The sequence below is a fragment of the Seriola lalandi genome, unplaced genomic scaffold (genome assembly GCF_002814215.2).
Source record: "Seriola lalandi dorsalis isolate HSWRI2012SDOR001 ecotype SW California unplaced genomic scaffold, Sedor1 jcf7180002054606, whole genome shotgun sequence".
NCBI lineage: Eukaryota > Metazoa > Chordata > Actinopteri > Carangiformes > Carangidae > Seriola > Seriola lalandi.
Window position 1 is genome coordinate 3697906 of NW_019525159.1, and position 21600 is coordinate 3719505.

A 21600-nucleotide genomic window follows, 5' to 3' on the forward strand; every position below is an offset into this window, starting at 1 on the left:
TTGTGGGAAAATTAGACATTTTTCTGGGTTTATTGCAAAGGGATTTAAAGCTTAACCACCAGGCGAGTCTTTTTTTTTTTTTTTTGAAGTCAGATTTCATTTTATTAAGATCCATCTTTTCACTGGAGGATCTCAGGTTTACAATATGATATAAGTCAATCTTTAGCTAAAATACATTGGACTGGTTCCTATATAAATGATGCAAGTTGAAAGCAGTAATTTTGTTATAGTGAATTATGTTAGTCTAGATGGATAGTCGACGCTTGAGGCGGGAGCCATTGAATATTTCAAAATACATATAAATGTACTGGCCTTCTCCTTAAGATATTACATTTGTGTATGAAAAATACATGCTTTCTTGAAGATACATCCACAAGAATATTACTGTTCACACGATTTAGAATTGGGCTTGCTATTACCCAGCTACTGAATTGCTAATCTTAGATGGTGTGCCTGCATGCACCTCTTATTTCGCTTCATTTGTCCCCCTAAATTGGATGCAATAGCAGTAATGTAGTTTAGATCACCACAGCACACCCACTTTAAGTAGCCTATTACAAAACAAATAACCTAGATGGCGTGAATAATGGCAGTAGACGCACTGTTGCGAATAAAACTGCAATATTCAATTGATGACTTTATTGCTGATAAATATTGCAGAGTTAAAGGTCAGTGGCTTTGTCATTGAGGCTTTGTTGTAAATGATTTCCTATTGTGTCCTGGTTTCGCTTGGAGCTTTTCCATCCTATCTATCAGTCGGGACAGGCCAGGACGCTCTTCTGATAAACCTACAGGATTACAGACATGCTCCTCTTGCTCTCGCTCAGAGACGATTAGCTCAGACTGGGCTTCTCTGGGAGAGGAACCAGAGCCACTCTGGCTCCTCTGGGACACACTTCAGATAAGTAAGAGTGGGCAGAGAAAGAGGCTGGTTGATTTGGAGGATTAGGAGACATGAAAAAGAGAGGGGATTTTCCTCAGATTTACTGCTAATGTTTGAAAAAAAAAAAAATATAGGTTCCAACTCAACTGTACTGAACATTTTTGTCAGCAGTTGGCCTTGGAAACATTTTTGCTGAGGGCAAATTGAGGTTATCAAGAGCCTTTCACAAAGCAGCTCTTGAAGAATGACGGACATCATCAATAAAACATCCATAAAAACTGTTTTTAAAGAGCCACTTCAGATCTTGTTTGGTTGAGACTGGAACTATATCTGTTTTGTAACATATAGTATGATTCTCAGTAAGTCATTTCAAATGTCTCATGCAGTAGCTGCACCATAAATATGATTAAAAGAGAAACAAAAAACAAGTAAATATCGCCACCTAGAGTAAAATTCAGGAACTGAATGTGTAAGTGTGATTTTTATTGGTTTGACTAGCAGTTTAAACTGTTTTTTTTTTGTGAAACATTAAGATCTCAAAATACGAACAAATCTGATCATGGCTGATTATCCAGAAACAAACCATCTTTAAGTATTCATACAGAAAATGTTGATCTAATTAATCATTTAATAATAAATGTGGCCATAACATGCCGTCACGTCACACTTAGGTTAGTTTGAGGCATAAATCGGAACAAAGCAGGCCACAGAACAGTACAAACAAACCAGCTCAACCACATCTAAACAACCCCCCACCCACACACCCACACACACACCCACACACACACCCACACACACAGTTCAAAGGGAAAAAATATTCTCTCTCCAAAACAGAATTGATGGTAAATATATAAACTCTGAGCTTACTTTGAAAAGATTATGTATTTATTCAGTAACACCAAGGCACTCAGTGGATTCCAGCACTTAATATACAACTGGAAATGTACCATTAAAATTTTAGAATTACTTCTGGGGCCGCTGCTCCCAGGTTAACAGCGGAGGGAACTCCAGGGCTCAGGAGGCAGAGAACATCTGAATGTTAAGTATTAACAGGGCTGTTTTCCTGTTATAACAGCGTTTACAGTCTTGTATTCCTCTCCTGATGGAACAGGTGAAAGTCACCAGTTAATGTGATAAATAAAACAGCAACTCACACAGTAACAAAATCCTGCATAAGAGTGAGTGCTGCCCTGTTGCTTTGACAATCTTGCAATTAATTGAAATTATATATAAGAACATAAAACATAAACTTCTGCGAGAATGATTGTTTAAATTTAAGGCAATTGAATAGTTTTAGGACCAAATATACAGTATTAATATTTAGTAAGGCATAATCAAAAATAATAAATACCACACTGAAAGCAAAAATTAAAACAACTCTATTAAAAACATCTTTCAAAAGTGGACTTAGTGGAAGATAGCGATGCAGGACGCTCCTGCATCTCCAGTCACAGTATGTCCTAGGACATCAAACAGTGTAGTCCAGCTCTGCGTTTAGATTCGTGAACATCTCGTAGATGGCATCTACAGTGGCAGTGTAATTAAGCAGGAACTGATGCACATTTGCAAGACAATCCTCCTCTTTCACTTCCTCTCCCTTTGACAGTGCCTTGAGGAAGTTTGACCTGTAAGGAGCTGCAAGTAACGCTGCCTGCGATGACCGAAAAGAAAAAAAATACATTAACATAAGTTGGAAGTTGGTTGAGGCAAAGGTCAATTCACAAGAAAGCAAGAAAAAATATACTTAAAGGATACAAGATAAACTTGCATAGAAACGCCTTATTTGATGCTGTATATTCAGACAACATCAAAGCACAATTTCAAATGGGTCAGGGTTTTTATTTTCCTCACATTAAAAATCTTCTGCACAATCCAGCCGTGGTATTTCTTCAGCGCCTGTTCATAGGCTTTGGTGATATTGACCCGAATCAGGTTGGGGTTGTTCTCATCTCTGTCCCCATCTGCCAAACTCTGCAGCAGAATCTGTATGAAACGGAGACCCCTGCAGGAGAGACCCAGTATTGAAAAAGAAAAAGAAAATGAGTATGTCTGCTTCAGTTGGGCAGCTGGGAGTTCAACATACAGTATGACATAACAGTGAGTTCAGGGAGTGTTCACCTTTTCAGCCACATCAAAGCTAATGTTGCTCCAACTTTAGGCCATTCTGCTCCGTGGGCTTCTCGCTCTGCCTCCAGGATGTGTTGCAGGGTGACGTACTTTGCAGGATCCTGAACATACACCGCTTTAATTTTCTGAAAATGCATATTTGGGTTGAGTTTGCAAGTAGGGAGCTGCACCATGAAACCCATGCTCACATTTAAATTCCTAACTGTGGTATGACAACACACCAGTTTACAAGCAGAGGCATAAAAACACAGACAGATCTGTATCTTACCGTTATATTGCCATTAATGTCGGATTTGATAATTGAGAATACTTTTGATCCCAAGCAGTCTGAAAGAGAAGAAATTTGAGAGCAAAGCAATAAAATATGAATGACTTCATCACACATGTCCCCGGGCTCAGAGAGGGGAGGATGAATACAAATCAGCCTTTACAAACAGGGAAAAATGCAGTGAATGCATAGTTTCAGTTAAGTCACAATGAGGTCAATGTGTGCTCTGTTCAATGAGTAAACAAAGAGTTTCTCTATAGGCTTCACGGCCGCAGCTGGTTCAGACCCCCACCGTGACCCAGCCGCTCCACTTCAGCCGTGTGTGAAAATAACCACGTCCTATCTTAAAAGGCCCACTCATGGGATCCGACGAGGGACAAGTCATTTGAATCAACATATCATGAGGAACAAGTCAGCAAAGTATGAACCGTGACGGCGACTGCGGAGCGGCAGCAGCGTCTCTTAAGAAGAGTCACCTTACGTACGTTTTTATCGACTTCAGATAGAGGTGTACTCACCAAAAAATAAAGGAATGTGAGATACGGCCTCCAAGAATAACTTTGTGTCTACCGACTTGTCAGGAGGCAGCTCTGGGAATTGGTTATCCAGTAGAAGAGCCATGGTCCAGCCGTGATCGCCGTGGTAAAACAGCAGCAGTAGTAGTAGCGAGCAGCTCTCGGCTGGAAAGAACCCGGAACTCTCTTCTTGTCAGACGCGGGGGGGAAGCGCCGTCTCTATCACTTTCGTACTTCTCCGACAGGTGGGAGATTAAACATGGGCGTGTTGAAAATGGTTAAAAAAAAAAAAAAAAAACAGTTGTATGTCCACAACACTCAACACAAAACACGTCACTGAGCTCGTTTGAGGTATGAATTATACTTTATTATACCTAAGGCAGGGATTGTTTTCAACCACAGAGGCAGTGGTAGGCTATAAGTTACAGGGAATTACATGTCAGGGCTGAAACCAGGGGTGGAAAGTAACTGAATACATGCACTTAATTGTCCACGTAGCCCACAGTCTAAAAAACGTTATTCTTAACTTTCTCTGTAGATGAATAACTTAACTATGTTTGGAAAAGTATTAGTCAATGTCCTCATGGCCCAATCAGGATATTTATTTTGAAATGAACTCAGATTTAAAGCAAGACGATCCAACTTTGGAAAGAGGAATTAACACATTCACCCTCTTGCAATTGGAATTTTTAATTCATAAGCAATAAAATGAACCATAGCTGAATTCATTACACTGAGTGGGTTTGCTAAAAATTGCTGTAATCAGTCTGGTGTGACCACTAGTACCACCACTTATGGTAGCTAATGTTGCCAAACTTCAGATAGCTGTTGCTTTATAAATGTGGTGGGGTCTGTTCTTGCACTACACTTTAGCATTTACCGTTGTAGTTTCAGTTATGGCCACAGTGGCTGTTGTTCAGGTGAAGTTACATGGTCTTGCTTTAAAACCTATGACTTTTTTTTATTTAAAGCCAATTAAAATGAAAATAACATTGAATGCATCACTGAAACAAGAAAAATGAAAGTAACTGGTGGTTAAAAAAAAAGTTTGCATGACTAGTTCTCTCATCAGACCACCATACAAGAAAATACAAAAATACAATACATTTTTAATTTCTAACAAAGAAACAATATTTAAAAAAAAAAAAGAAAGAAAATTTGAGAAAATGATCTGCGTAACAAACTCCTAAACTGGGATGCAGCTAAAAGTTCACGAAAAATATAATAAGTGGACCTTGAGTAAAGATTTGTTGTTTTTTTTTTTTTTAAAAAGGATGACTTAAAACTTTTTAAATTAGCAGTAGACATTAATAAAATAATAATGTGTACTGAAGAAGCTTTGACCCTCTTTTCCTCCCATGCGCAGCCTTCTGATAAAGCTTTCTTATAAAGAAAAGATGTTCTCCCCTTTGGAAAGCATTACTGAAGTTGAGAAGGACTGCTTAAGGGATGGTGCTGAATATTCATATTGAAAAGGTTACAGTCAGGATGCTGCACTGGGTTCTTTAATGTTGACCAGATGTAACTAAGTAAATTAAAGTAACAAGTTTTTAAAAGAGGTACTTTTTACTTTTGAATGAACAAAGGTAATCTTACTCCTACTTGGGTAATACTGACTTATCTGTACTCCACCTGTGTGTGGTATTCTAGTTCTCTTTCCACCGCTGGCTCAAACCTCTGGCTCACAACAATGAGTGACACATTAGACCCAGGTTCTACAACAGGTACTCTAACTTTGAGGGCACATTTACTTTATCATTGATTGTAAACCATAGCTGTACGCATTTGACCAGAGGCAGCATCTAACACACCGGAGTTACAGCACCACATCAAATAAACAGTGATCACAAGTTGCCTATAACTAACTGCCAGCTGAGACGTCCCAAACCTCAGAACAAAAGTTAGCCTGTGAGGAGCATCATGTTAAACAAAAGCTTATGAAAATAAACATTGATATTTTCTTAGAGGTATGACATACAGTTTATAAATAGAATAGCATTTGGATTATTTTGATAAAGAATTACATGGATACATACATCTTATATATTTGCATAATGCTATTAAAATTGATTCAAAATGGATTTCACACGGACCATCGAGGCCATCTCTTTGTCAACTGCGTGCCCACACACACACACACACACACACACACACACACACACACACACACAGACACGCACGCACACACATCAGAAGTATGGCTGTAACAGAACTCCAAAAACTACTGAAACCTCCTTGCTTATAAACACATCTTTAACCAGCACGGAGGGACTGGATGGAATGAAAGTTTGCACACTCTTGGTACTGCTGGCCTTGCATGGTGCTCAATGCACTGAAGCTGTTTTTTTCTAATCACAGTTTGCTTACGAAACAAACATTTGAACTCTAAGCAAGTGGCATCACGATGATTCAAGATTAAAATACTATCATTGGATCTTACAAAAAACAAACAAACAAACAAACATTTAAAATGGCTTAAGTAAAATAAACCAATGTCACTGGATTAGATTAAGGTTCATATATTCTGATCCTTGATGGCCGGTGTCTTGTAGACAATTGGTCCTTTCTGGCAGCTCAGCCATGACAGAAACAAGACTCAAGGAGCACAATCGATGACCTCTGGTGTCCACTAAAGTACTAAGAACAAAAGTACAATGTAGAAAGCTCAACTGCTTGTTGTTCTGATTGTTTTATATATACACACACACACAACATTGCACTTTTGGAAATTGTGTGGATTAATCTGATCTGAGAATTGTAACTAATTTTGTCCTATATCTTTTAAGATGTTTGTTTACTCCATGATACCATGGCACAAAACAACTAAATAAATAAAGCTTTTGAATGATCTATAATTTTGCATGGTATATCTTTTTTTCAGATTTTCCCATCTCAAGGAATGTATGTAAATGGTTACACTGATTAATATGGGAAAACAAAACATGGTGTTAAATGATTAATTAGCAACATCGTTGATAAACTGTATTTTGGGTGTATCAGAAATGTCTTTGGGTTTTAGTTAGTTGTTATTTTCTTTGGTTGTCACAGTGACAAGTTGCTTGGCAGCTTTGGCAATGTCATAGGCGCACTGGATGACCTGCTGAGTTACCAGCTGGATGTCTGATGGGCAGGGGTTGTGATCCGCAGCCTTCTGGCACTCTCCATGCAGTCGGCTGGCACTCGACGTGAGCAGACACAGAGACCCTCGCACAGTCTCTGAGGATGGCCTCTGCGGGGGGGAAAGAGAGATGATGAGAGACTCAATAAGGGACTCACATGACAACGCCCATAAAATTAACTCTCATTGTGGTCAGTAGGCCCATGGGCACTTTGTGTGTGTGTGTGTGTGTGTGTGTGTGTGTGTGTGTGTGTGTAAACATAAAAAAAAGTAATCCAATAATTGGTAAACATAAAACGAGGTAATGCAATGAGCAAGGCCTACCCATCTAGACAAGTAATTCCCTTTAGCTGTTTTCAAACAAACAACAAATCTTTTAATTACTCGGGAGAGGGACGCCACGCTGTTGCTGGGAGTCATCTTACCTTGGGAAACAGGGCGGCCATCTCTGTCACAGCCATGCAGATCTTTTCAGAGCAAGGAAGAAAGCTGTTGTAGATGGAGACAAAAGGATGAATGGATAATCAACCACTCCTATGTCACATATAAAAACACTGACACCAAACAACTACCGCAAAACATTCCCCATCGAGAAACTTAAAAAGAATGGCCTGAGGTCATATTCCTTTTATGAGTGAACACTCGTAATGAGATAATGTACATTGTACATCTCATTCACATATTTACAATTAACCTGTGCTATTTTGACACAATGTTCACACAGTGCTACTATCATCAAATGGGAGACTGCAATGTCTGATGCACTACGCATCTACCATAATTATTTGATAATGTGATTAACCATATGCAAAAGTAGTACAGGTGCAGAAGAAATCAGAGATAACCAGCTTGGGTGAAAAACAACATGGTTCTTGAGAGTTCTAAACAAAAAAACTTTCATTTTAGTGACACTGTATGAAAGGATAAATACATAAACATCATGACTTATACTCAAACTGAAAGCAATTTTATTTGGCCCATGAGACCGATATCCTAATAGCAGAAGTCAATAATCAAGCTGTGAATGCCTGCATTAGACCAGTGATATCTTTGAAAGAATTAACGTTCAAATGTTCACAGCTTCCATAATACCATAATGTTTATGCATGTTAAGCAAAAAAAAAAAACAATGAGCTTCAAGTAGATGCTATGGAGTGTTAACCTCAAAATCTTTACACTGAAGAAATAAGATGTGATATATTGACCATTTACCATTAACAAACAGATAAATACAGGAAACATCAGTTAGTCGCTGTGAATTTGGCTTGTCACAGGGGAACATGAACATGTGGTGTTTGTTTCCTGTCAGCTGCATTGAAAGACACACGGCCTAACCCCAGCAGACACAGAGCTTCTACGACACAGGGACAGAGGCCGGTCTACAAGGGTCAAAAACAGTGAATCCCAGTCTCCAATGCTCTGCTGGTTTTCTATATTATGTGACTGATAGCATTGCAACTCAGGTGAAAATCAGTTACCAGTTATCTAGCTAAAATGAATGAAAACCAGCAGGGCCCTGGGCCCAGAGGATAACTATTGAAAATCACTGACCTAGAAGGGGATGAGATAAGAGTTATGCCATTTACTAAAAGGGCAGACGAAATGACAGAAACACAGGCACAGATGAAATATATGGCCTGACAAGATGCACACTATGGCTTATAGCATGTCAAATAATCAGAAGATCTGATCTTTGAATATATTTGCTCTTTCAGAAGTTGACTCGTTTTATGCCATTTAATTATAACATTGTTTATCACTTACATATTCTCTCATAATCATACACTACCTTTCATGTTTGGTCTCCTGGGCAGCTCTCAGAAGCTCTTGTATGTTCTTAGTGATCTGCTCCGTCTTGCAGATGACGTCCTCTGTGCATGGCAGCGTGGCATCTTCCTCACCCTCCTCTGGTTCCACACCATCAGAGGATGGAAGAGGGCTGCTACATGTGCAGAAATAATACAAAGGTTTATATATGTTATCTTAAATATTAAAGACTTTTGAGAAAAACTTTTTTTTTTTTTTAAGGTTTGCAGTGCACTGACTGACCCAGCAGCTTGATTTGTAATTTGAAAAATACAGCTGAGTTAAGTATGTAAATGGAAAAAGAACAACTAGAGGCAGATGACGTACAGGGCTGCTGGCTCTTTTTCATATGTTGATTTTTTGCAACTGGCAGCTTACATCAGACAGGTGAAAGTCCCACTGCTGTACAGACAGATTGAACCAATCAAGGCATCTTTTTAAAAATCTCTCAAAACTAATATTAGTCTAGCTTTGTCCCCCCTCTTCATGTGACTTTTAATGTTGCAAGCTTTTGATACAATAACGTCATCATCTGTAGCACCAGAAACAAGAAGAAAAAGCTTCGCATTACTTCAATTTCAGGCTTCTTTCTGGGCATTTCTTACTTAATTTCCTTCCTTCCTTTTAATGGCAGTTTATGTCAGTTAATCCTGCATGAAACTTAAAATCAATGAAACCATTATATGCCAAGAGTTGGTATATAAATGAAAAATTTATATGTATTAATTTTAAGAACCAATCAGATGATTTTAGCAAAGAAATCAGTGGTAAAGTGTATAAACCGCAGAGAAAACAGTGTTTTAAAATCAACAGTTAGTGTAAGTCATTGTCATTTTGGACAGGAGGGTACAAAGTCAACTTTAAAAATGTCTTACCCAGTCTCCTCCAGTTCAGAGTGGTTAGGCGTAGTGTCGCAATCATTTTCCAACATGGTGCTCCGTCCTTCCAAACTACAGCCCTATAGACACATCAGTGGATTACAATCAATCAAATGCAGCATATAGTGTATATGATTAGTACAGACTTATTACAGGAGCAACTGAATCATGCATTTCTGAAAACAAAGCCATGACCACACTATAAGACATTTGGTTTTAAAGCAGATAAATAGAAAAAGACAGGAAATATACAACAAGGTCATTGTGGTGTAACAGTGCATACTGCAGTGGATGCGATTAGTAGATGCAAAGAAATCCCAACGTAAACTGTCGGTCCTCTTATCAGTGGTACATTGTTATGAGCCATTTTATCCTTCTTGGATATTGGACTCTGCTGTTTGATCATTCAAACAACTTTCTCTCGTGCAACATTTCATCATCATTTCTGATGTGTCCTAGAGAAAGCAGCGGCTCTGGTTGAGGTTCACTGTACAGGAAAAGCTGGAGATAATCAGGTAACTGAACTGCAGCAGAGGCACTGTGGTGCATGCATGCAGAAAGGTGATACTGATAAAAAAAGCAGTTTGAAGACACAGGTCAGGAGAGAGAAGACTATGGGGTCAAGCAGGGGGACGGTTTTCACCATCCCCTGGGCTGCGACTAAACTTCAGTACTTAACCCTTCGAGATCTCTCGTCCCACGACCAGGACAGGGAAGAGGGGAAGGTAGGGAGGGAGGAAGCAGCCGTCCCCAAAGGACCCCTCCCAATCTAGAAAGGGGTCAAACCAAGTTGAGCATACTCTATTGAGATGCAATGAATGATTGAATGAATGAATGAATGAAAAACCAACACCAGCCCCAAGCCAGGCATCATTATTCTGCCCTCCTGTGAGGACAATCCAGCAGGAACATTGGTGCTTTTGTACTTACATTGGTTGGGAAGGGTTGTAAAATGACTCCGTCCTCATGCCGGGCTGTCTCGGCTCGGTGGGGGTACTGCCTCGGAGTAGAGCCTGTCTCATACATGGACATGGCACGACCCCCGCGTGGTGGGTGTCTACCAAAGGGCCCCTGGAGGTGTTGCTGTCCGCTGGGGGTCTGCCATCGCAGAGATGTGTTTTCAGTCTGCAGGGAGTTCAGCTGTAGAGAACAAAATATCTTTCAATTCAACTCTAGCTGTGGGCTGATCTCCTTACAAAAGCTCGGCCAGACATCAATAATAGAGTAGAATACAGATAAGTCTGCAGGAGAAAAGCAATTCCTCTGTGTGGAGTTCTTCTTCACCACTGTTTTGTTTTTGGTTTACCCTTCAAAGTTTTTTCTCACAACAAAAGGTTTGTTTCTTTGACAAATGAAGTGATGACATTGTGTGTTGACAGAAACACCAGAAGTACGACACCCTGAAAAAACAAAAGTAGTAAGTAAGTAGTGCCCTTATTTACATGAACAGCACTTTTCAGTTTAGAAAAGGGCGATGGGAAACATAACTTGCTAAGCTTCTTGTCAATATTATTATGTAAATTAGGATATAAAGGCAACAAATTAACTTTTAGGATATCAGATGAAGTACTAAACTACATGCTCCCAGGCAAACACAAACACAAAAGTTGTGTTTACTACAGTTTGGTCCTTTGTCTTACAAGACATGAATATTTAAAAAGGAGATTTTATAGGTTAATTAGCTTATATATTAGGAAATGTATTAGGGTTCTTCTGTGTCACCAATTGAGGTTCTGGTGGGTGCAAGAAGGGTGAGGAAGATAAGGGACTAGAATGGAGGAATGCAACTTATGTCAGGGAAAAGCAGCACGGTTAAGGAGAAAATAAACCAGCAGGAGGTAGTACATTGTGTTAACACTGTCTTTCAGCCAAGTGTAGAGGGAAAGAAACTAGACAGTGAAGCTTTGAGGCATCGAAGAAAACCAAATGAAATGCTGCCATCTTCAAAAATGGGTTGTAGGTGACAAACCCTCTGGTCTTTCACACGTGACAACCTTATCAGGTGTCTAGCAGTAAGAGATTTAAGGTGATTGATGGGATTCAGATTAGATCACAGAGGAATGATCCTATAGTTAACTAAATTTCATGAAATTTACCAACCCCATTTAATTCGGAAATATTATCTACCAAAGATAGAAGTGAATAATAGTGAGAATAACAGTACAAAATGTCCACACCAAGGTTTGTGTATTTTGCTGAATAACCAGAATATTCTCACCACTGTGTTGGGGTGGTGGCACACATTTTAAGACTTTGGGTTTTCCTCAAAACCTCTGAAAATAAAACTGCAACTATGTGCATATCTAAATGTATACCACTGGTGCTTAGGGGAAAATGTACTTTTGGAATGTACTTGGAAATACTAAGAAATAAGGAACTGAGTGGATACATATGCTTGGAATGAATATATACATAACATGACTGTGGGTTGTTGTGGTTTGCCAGTACTTTACTAAGTGCCTTCTGGAAGTGTTGTGGAGCCAATTCAATGACATTTCTGTTGTGGTGAGCACTGAGTCGATAACTCCAGAGATTCACCCACACTCTAACACTATTAATCACATTTAGGTGGTTTGTGACTCGTCCCTGTTTGATGGTTCAGTAGATTTAAGATGGTGGATCATGTCGTCTCTGTTTGTGGATTAGTACTTCTAACATGTGACCTGGACCTCTGTATGAATTTTAGATCACATTAAATTCATCAAATCTGCTATGCTCTCTAACTGAGGAGCATAGCAGATTCCTTGGGGTGACTGTTAATTATCACCACAGGAATTTCACCTATTCATGAAACACAGCAGCCATTTTCTGTGTTACACCCATGATGTAAAATCCCCATGGTAGTTTCATTCATTTATATGCCAAACTCTAGTCTTCCCTGCAGCTACAAATTCAAACACAGAGTGATTCATACATAGTGCCATTTTTAATTGAGGCGTGTCATGAATTACTCATGCACTTGGGTGAAATTAAATCACTAAATGTCTCTGGTATCATGGAGGAGGATCAGGTCTGGCACACACAGCATTTAAAGGCTGACTGTTTTACAGACTTGCAAAGAGAGAAAGTTTCAAGCACTTAAAGACACTTCACTCATCGGAGAACAGAATACAACAGTATTATCAATAACTAGCCTTTGTAATAATGTCACAACAAGGCATATTGTTTGTAATCCTGATGCAACTGGAAGTGATCAATAACCAGAGCAATTAGGATCAGAGAAGATGTACCATAAATCCTGTGCAACAGACCTCTCAATATGGATCTTGAAAAATTAATGCAAACTACTATCCAATTAAAATCATGCAAATCACCTGCAATAAAAAAGTATAAACAATCTGCAGTACAAAATCTACTTTGTTTATCAACTACATGTGAATTCACTAACCTTGCTCTGCATCACTCGCAGCTCTTCACTCAGGTGACAGTTGACTTTGAGAAGCTGTTGTATTTTGGCCTCTGATGCAGTGAGGGCACTCTTCACCTCCATATACTCCTGCACTGTGATTGGTCCATCAGAGAGGTCAGACGACTCTGAGCTCTGCACGAGAACATGTTACATAGGTCAGGAAGGAATTTGGTCAGTTTAAAAAGTAAAACATGACGTATTCATTTGTAAAAGAGTAAAAGAGTCCAACAAACATTAACCTTGGTCCTTCCATCATTGCAGCTGTCCCCACAAGTGGCCTCCTGGACTGGATCTTCATCTGATGCCACACTGTCATAATCTGGCTGGTCATTGTCCTGGCTCTCACTGTTATGGCGACTGTCTATTCCCTGAAGGATCAGCTCCACATTCTCTGAAGAAAGACCACCAGATCATAAGACTGGAGATCAAACAGGCCCTGCTAGCTACACAGCTAAGGAACAGATGTCATTTTCCTTAACTGAATCCAAAAATCAGGACTTGCTCTTCATTATCAACCCAAACATTGCACCAGGAAGAAAAGAGGCTGGGATGTGGTTTGTGACTTGCAGAATGCACAAGTGTTCATTATTAAAGCCCCAATTCACAATCTGTGTTTGGCAGTCTTAGTGCACATGGTCTACACTCTAATTGTGGCCTATAAAGCTGGCCCACAAGGGCCACATTTGAATGCAAAATTCAATACTGTCTTTCTGCATCTCATTTGCACCAACCAATTTATGTTTTCTTAACTGCTTATTCTCAGTCCTCTCCCATCCTCTGTGTATAAGTTAAGAAGTGCATTTACTGCAATATGTAAAATAAGAAAACCCAAAACAAAAGTACATTAGCTGCTAAAATAAAATAACTTTGAGGACATAGCCTACCTTTGGGACTGTCGCAGGAATTACCCCACTGCCGTCGTTTCGCATCAGTTAGAATATCGATCACCAAGGTAGCAAATTCATGAGCACTAAACCTTGCTAATTTTTGACGACCCTGGGAAAACAAATGCATCAAAACACAACAGAAAGAGAAAACATGAAAGCACTGTTACATCCAGTCTTCACATAACAAAATGAAGTTTCAACAGGGGGCAAAACTGGTGCAATCCCTTGCCTGGTTTCTGGTAGACGAGTACTCTGGATTGACAGGCAGAAAAGGTACAACTGTGGTGTCGGTTACAAGTGTGCTGTGGTTCTGAGTGGCCAACCACACTGAAAAAACACAAAGTAAAAATTATATATAACATACATTATATATTACAGCATTATACATTATATATTTTTGAAAATTTGGGGAATTTCACCAGCATCTGTTTCTCTTCTGTCAACTTCATCATAAACATCCATGGCAAGTTCTTCAAACTGATGGTTACTTAGCTGGAACAAAATAAAGCAGAATTTCTGATTCACTCTCAGAATAACTTAATAGCAAGTGAAAAAGAAAATACATTTTGGAACTCATAGGAAACAGATCACAAGTAGACATGTCTCACCGACTGCAGCTTCTTCTTTGCAGCTTTTGCAAACTCTGACAGATCCAGACTGCTGAAAAAAAAAAAAGAAAAAAAAAGATGATTATTTTTCTGTTAAAAAAAATCCACAGAAACAAGGAGAAACAATGGCAGAGGTAACAAACACACTTACTTATTTCTTATCCATCCAATGCAGCATGGGAAAAATACGATTGTAATTATATTGTGAATGTCTGTCATGTTACCTTTATAATATACAATAAAACAAAACCATATAATATTAACTAGCAGCCAGTGGCCTGTTGGAGCTGATACTATCACTTTGTATTATTTTCTGTGCATTACAAGATTTAAACTTTAACTAGAAAGTATGAAAACAACTTGGAGCATACCTGTCAGCCATCTGTGGAATGATGAAGTGTTGCCCATTTCTGTGATCTACAACACGACAAGGACATAACAGGAAGTGATTACCATACAAAAAAGAAAAAGAAATATTAGCTCTCCATTGCCATACAGAAGCTATGCTTGATGTAAATACTGCACTTACCTGGTCTTCTACCACAAAGGTAAAATGTTAACCGATCAGTGAGTTCATATTGGATCTCCACTAGCCTTTCTGCCAGCTCCTGGTGCCCGGCTTGTCTGCACAGATTAGGAATAAAAAGGTTATGTTTTAGAAATACAGCTCTGTACTAAAGCTACCGAATGCCTCAGATGTCTATACTAGTCTATGTCTCCACTATAATTGTGACTCTCATTCAGAGTACAAAGTTGGTTTGATAGCCTCAAGTAATGTATTAAGCATAGAATTGGAGCAGGTCTGTGGGTGTTAGCTGGTCATGGTGACAGAGCAAGACCAGTCAAGCTTAGACAAAGCCTCAGTTATGCACCAGAAAATATATAATTATTATATAAAATCTTTAATTTCTTTAACTCAAGGCAATACTTTATTGATACAATGATTTTTAGCTAGCATTACTGTGCAATGCAGATGTCATCTATTTAGTAAAATATATAGACTAATAATTAAAACGACATATCACTGTCAGCTCCATTATCTTTTATTTTACTTCTGTATATTTTATTTCTAGGTCTTCAGACCAACTTCTGCTAAACTACTCAAGCTGAGTCAGCTACCATACTTGCTACACAAGCTTTCCCTCCCCTCCCTTCCTGTCTCAGTCACCGTTATTGAATTAGTTAGACTCTGACATAATGCCACTAGGATCTGTGTCTAGTGTTCATTGTAGTGCAAGGCATGCTAAATATTTTAGCTATTTCAGCTGGTGACTGTTTTTTTCACAGTTTCTCACTAGGCTATGTCTACCAGTTTTTGGTTACCATCTGAAAATTCTTTTAAGTGACAATGTCCAACATTTCCTCATTATCACATCAGTATATAAATAGTGCACATATTATATTCACATCAGTTTTTTTTCTGTGTACTTTAAATCTCCAAAGGATGTGTATCATTTCCTGTAGCACAGCCACCAGTGAGCTGGGCTGCATCTGTTAAGGCGATGCTTGCAGCCTTGCTACCGGGTAGTTACGTAAACCACAACAATAAGAACTATAACTATGTTTTCTATGTAGCCAACGCTGTGAGATTAGATCACAGAGCTCACCAGAAATAATGCGGGACAGAAGTGGCCCATGAACTTCCCTAATTATGACTTGCCATAGACTTAAATGCCTCAAAACAGTAAGTTCCACATTGTGGAATCTCTAAAATCACAAGACGTTAAGAAAATTGTATAATGTCGGTATAAACTCCACACTCCTCATAAAAAAATTCATAGAACAAATAGCAAGTGTTAAATTAAAATGTAGACCCAGTTTTACCTTGCATAATCAATAGGGGTCTTTCCACTGGAGTCCAGAGCCCCGGGATCAGCTCCATAAACTGCCAGCAGTTCTGCTTGTAACATCTGACCTGCTTTTGCTGCTATGTGTAGTGGGGTGTTTCCCTTCTCCTGTGGGTCCAAAACAATGTAATGATGAAAAATTAGTAGTATGTCAACTTGCACAATTTGTTTTGTTGCTTATTCCACTAGACTTACTGGATGGAAGAAATTGGCCTGTGCTCCCAAAGATAAGAGTCTGAGGCAGGTCTCCAGGTTTCCCGTCCGAACACTGGAATGGAGTTGCTGAAATGATATTGATAAGTACTTTGTTTTAATTTGATTGTGAATACACAGAGTTCTGGCTTTACTGCATACATTTGAGGGACATGATGCATTATTCTGCTGGAAATACATAAAACAAATATGAATGATAAAAGGTTAAGATTATTGAAATTTAAGGCGGTATCATTTAAAAAAGGTACACAGATACAACAATATAAGTTTATGGTTGCATGAAAGACAAAAACTCTTGCATGCCACAAAAATATCATTTTTATACCTTCTAGGCATTCTTGCACTTTTATTTTTATATATCAAAGAATTAAGTTGTAGTTAACCATAAATGGTTATTGAAATGCCTTATATTCTTATTCCTATAATCCATCTTGCCATTAGGAATACTTGAGAATTCATTGCACAAATCCAAGAAGAGTGTGATATAGAGGCAGCTGAGAGTTGAGGTCGGTCACAGGCTATACTATTTGATAGACAAAGCATGAGCATGACTAATTTCAGAAAATAGTAGTGGCAGTATGTCACAGCAGCACTGAATGCTAAGTATCAGTATATAAATAGGCCATGTCGTTTCTGAACTTTATAGGAAGTGCTTGGGTATCAAAGTTAAAAACCAAAAAGCACTCGCTCTGCTGTAGAAAAACATGGGTGTAACTCGTGGCATTCAGAAAACAAATGTGATTTAATTTCTCCACACTGCCATTGGTTTTACTGTCTCCAAGAAGATTATTCACATAGGATAATGCTGGGTTAGTTGTACGTACATCTAATAAATGCTGTTAAATAAACAATTCAAAAACAGCAATTTCTCACCTTGCTGAGGTCTTTTGCGGTTACACTGTCATCCTCCCGACAAGGCATCCGATGGACATAGGCCAACATTTGATATTTGGCCTTGATGAACTCTGTCTTGTTGGGGCTGAAAACAACAAAAGATATGCATATCTAAAACCAAGACTACTGAAAATCAGGACCGCCATTTCTATTTTCAAGTGACTACCACATCACATAACCAGCTTATATGTGTTTGTGTAAGACAAACAACATTTAAAACATTATTCAACTGGGGATTCCTGATGTCTGATATTGAAATCTGGCACGACATCTGCAAATATAAATGTGCAGTATTTGATTGGCGGCAAAGCAATTCTTCCATCACACACTCCAACCTACCACAACACAGGATTCTGGATATCTTGCTTTTACTTCAATCAGGAGAAAAAGAATGAAGGTAGCTTTTCACCAGAAGATCCCCTTCTGTGAACCCCACACCCTCCCTTGAAGTTAGAGCTGCAAATTCACATTGAAATTCAAAAAATATCTATCCCTCCTCCATGTCATATGACCACTTATATCTCTGTACAGATAAGAGTACAGTACAGTATACTATATTAAACTAAAGGGGAAGTCAACAACAAAGCCTGACATTGTTTTTAAAGTTAATAAACAATGAGATAACTTCAGCTAAAGTCCTAAAGTCAATACTTCCTTGTGTTGTGAATCAAGCGGTACAGAAGTTGAAGCAGCTGCAATCTGTGTTTAATCAATCAGCAAACTCTGCCAAAACAGTTCATGAACCATTATAAAGTATAATCCCTCGAGAAGGAACCTTTTTTTAAACACCTTGAACTATCCTAGGTAAACTAAGTTTAGTCCTGGTCCCTCTGGTAGAAACACAGGTTTAGTTCTTCAAAAGGCTCTTAGTCCCCTAGAAAAGTTCCTGCGGTGGATGGGCCCAATGAAATAGCATTCATCTTAAAAGTTGTATTTGAGATCAAGGACAGCTGCCTTCTGTTTGGTGCAATGCGTACTCTCCGTCTGCAACTGTCTGTTGTCTCTTGATTGAATGCATTTGCTCTGCGTGTAAGGGTCAGACTGAGCACGGCTGTGTTTATGTATGGCTGACTATTTATCTTTACTCCACCAGCCAGACACCAAACCGACACAGTGTTTATACCTGGCATTGGATGACTACATCACATCTCTTTGCCTCACAGATTTTGTTTTTTTGTTGTGTCTTCTAAGCTACGGTCCATACTGCTAGTTAAAAAGCATTCACAATGAAGGAAAAGCTGCATAAACCCTTCAAAATTATTGCTTGCAGACTCATTTGGTTAGTCAAAAAAAATTGTCAAATCGATCCCATAAAGTTAACATGATTAGTATATTGCCATTTGCATTTTCTGAACATTCATTTTGTTGTGCATTACCCCATTTGCATGTCAACAGACCAACTTAATTAAGTTCTTAAAGTGATTTGAGACTGACTGGCCATGAGTCACGTTCATGGTACAGTGGGCCAATTATGCATGTTCCCTGACCTTAACCCTGAAAATCAATTTTGCCAATAGAGGTTTATATCAAAAGAGCAAACAAGCTTACCAAAATCTGGTCTGACACATCAAATCCTTAAAGCACTTACTGAACTCTGTCCTGGGGGTTTGCTTTGCGCTTCCCACTCACTGAGGAGGAAGGGTCCAAAAGGCTGTGCTCCCATATGGAATTAGCTCCATTGCCATACAGTGTCTGGACCATCTAAAACATGAAACCACAAAACAGATCACATGAATTGAATCTATTACTTATGGTAGTCCTGACCACTTAATGATGTGTCTGATTGTGCAACCTCAATACCTATATGAAAAATAGACTCTGTCCATTTGCATTTAGATGTTTTGTATGTGTGGGGGTTGTGTCCCCGTCTCCTCACCTGTAACTGGGAGGGTGGCCACGGAGAATGAGTCAGATGTCGTACTTGAGAGCTGTGTCGCCCCAGACCTCGATGGATGCTGCAGCACTCATCGCAAATCAACACACCCCTGTTCACAGAGGCCCAGCGTGGCTCTAGAACAAGATGCAAAATATGTAAATTGACGCATGAGTCTAACGGTAATTAAATAATGACGTTACACACAACTTTAAACTAAAGCACTTGTGATAATCCATCGGTTCTAGCTAGACAAGGATATTTGCTAATTGACAGCCACATCTAACCCCACCAGGTTAGTTGCTTCCTAATGTCTTCGACACCTCAAAAAAAAATCATTACAATTACTAATGCCACCAGGCGTGGGTAAGTTAGCAAGGTAGCTAATTAAGCTATAGATAGATACGATAGACTCCCATAAACCATCATTAAATACATTTCAACCAAAGAGTTTCAGATTCAGACAAGTTCGCGTGAATACACAGGCAAGAGACAGACACGACATATGTTAACAAATGTTTCTACAACAAAATAATTTACTACTATCACAATTAACCATGTGGCTAACAAACTGCCTATTAGTTACGGGCGTTTGGCAATGTTAACTAGGTTAGCTAACTGGACGTTAAGTTGTAGTCAGGGCTAGCTGGTTAGCCAGGGAGCTAGCGTTACAGCTAGCCTGTTTGACATCATACCCGGAGCACTGCAATCAGCGCAGACCTCTCTGCTTCGCACTCGCTTTGACATCCCTTGATAGAAATCCCCAGAGTCCACGAAAGAAAAATGTTTATAAGGTACGTTGTAACACAGCTGGACGAAGATAAGACAGGATAGTCAGCCCCAATAGATTGTATTTAACGCTTCCAGCAGGCAAAGCAACTGTGCCCGTCTGCCCTCCCCTACTGTTGAACAAAGCGGTGTCCCATCCCAACACTCACGCAGCCTCCTCTCTGCCTCCTTGTCTGCTTCCTTCCTTGCTTCCTTCGCTGTCTTGTCTTCCCACTAGCCCCTAGGGCCTAGGCCTATATCGTCTTATTCACCACCAATACGGGCCTGGTAATGGATGCAAACTATTAATGTGAAGGTTGTGTCTGTGTTGGTCAACCTTTGGCCTGTAGCCCACCACAAGTGGAATTAAAAATATGGTGCTGGGTATGAATAACACAAACCAGACTCACTTTTACCAGCATCTATTTGCCTCTCAAGTTATTGAGGTACTTTACTTATATATTTATATTTTGTGCTACTATATACTTATACCCACCACATTTCATTCCCATGACAGTTATCTGGCAGCTGCACTTTGACAACACATGTGATCGTCCTAGATTAAACTAATTAAGAACATATAAATGACTTAAAATTTGCTCCACCTTAACCAGTTATTAATGCTGCTAAAACATGAATGCACCAATAATCATAGTACAATTGATTACTGAATAATGAGTGTGTTTTTGTTTGATATGTAGCCTAAGTGTATTTTGCTGTTAAACCTTTTGTATTCCTTTAAAATAATTCGCATTGTATTTTATACTTTTCCCTGGCTAAAGTATTGAATATATCCTCAATCAGTGCTCTCTTCCCACCTGCACTGTCAAGATACATGCAGTTCCCCAAGTTAAATTTCACCCTAAATGCATTTAATTTATGGCTAATTACAGTCTTGATTTGTTGGCTTTGTAGTCAATCAATTTCGTGACAAATTCTTTATACATCTACACAAAATGTTGTCTGTATTCTAGATTTCACTGTCTCCTACTTCATGTTGAACGTTAATTCAAGGTGATTATTCATGGTATTACATGAAATTGCGCCATTCTGGTTACCAAAGCTCACTGCATCATCCTGTACACTGCCATATCTCCAGTCACAAGATCATGGCTACCTATCCAGCAGTCATTAAAAAAGATGAATCAGAGATTTTTCTCTCTTTGTCTTGTCTTCAGAGCAGTCGTGTTGCTGCAGATTGAGTGGCAAAGTCTATCTAAACTCTTACACACACACACACACACACACACACACACACACACACACACACACTAGGTCTATCTTTTCCCTGCCAACTGGGAATTTAGATAGTTTGTCTGTGCGAGTCCATTCATTTCAGTGCTTATGTGAGTGGGAATAAAGAAATTAGCTTTTCTGTTTTCTGAAGCTTAATGGACACAGCTTCCTTCTCTTTTAATTTCAGGTTGTGCCTAGTATGTTTGTAGGCTATATGAATGGATTAATTCTTTCGGCAGTCTAACTGTTATAATTAATTTCTTGAGGCCT

General features: G+C 39.0%; 2 protein-coding genes across 4 annotated transcripts; both read right to left on the bottom strand.

Moving 5' to 3' along the window:
- Nucleotides 1-1345: 1345 nt before the first annotated feature.
- On the bottom strand, nt 1346-4051 carry LOC111664803 (glycolipid transfer protein-like). The gene is made up of 5 exons (XM_023419578.2): nt 3797-4051; nt 3279-3337; nt 3002-3135; nt 2735-2885; nt 1346-2534 (listed from the first exon to the last, which is right to left on the bottom strand). Exons 1-5 carry the CDS (start codon nt 3897-3899, stop codon nt 2352-2354), a joined length of 630 nt encoding a protein of 209 aa, XP_023275346.1. The 5' UTR covers nt 3900-4051; the 3' UTR covers nt 1346-2351.
- Nucleotides 4052-4138: 87 nt separating this feature from the next.
- On the bottom strand, nt 4139-20239 carry git2b (G protein-coupled receptor kinase interacting ArfGAP 2b). Of its 3 annotated transcripts, none has more exons than XM_023419575.2 (20): nt 20022-20239; nt 19330-19463; nt 19042-19154; nt 17433-17538; nt 16542-16628; nt 16324-16454; nt 15029-15123; nt 14871-14916; nt 14500-14548; nt 14311-14383; nt 14121-14218; nt 13889-14000; nt 13244-13395; nt 12984-13136; nt 10526-10735; nt 10275-10364; nt 9593-9675; nt 8701-8853; nt 7337-7400; nt 4139-7022 (listed from the first exon to the last, which is right to left on the bottom strand). In XM_023419575.2, the coding sequence occupies exons 1-20, from the start codon at nt 20071-20073 to the stop codon at nt 6813-6815; spliced, it is 2211 nt and encodes a 736-aa protein (XP_023275343.1). In that variant the 5' UTR covers nt 20074-20239; the 3' UTR covers nt 4139-6812. The 3 variants fall into 3 exon arrangements, with proteins under 3 accessions (XP_023275343.1, XP_023275342.1, XP_087033611.1); XM_023419574.2 differs by having other exon boundaries at nt 14500-14551; XM_087177485.1 differs by lacking the exon at nt 10275-10364 and having other exon boundaries at nt 14500-14551; nt 20022-20238.
- Nucleotides 20240-21600: the final 1361 nt, after the last annotated feature.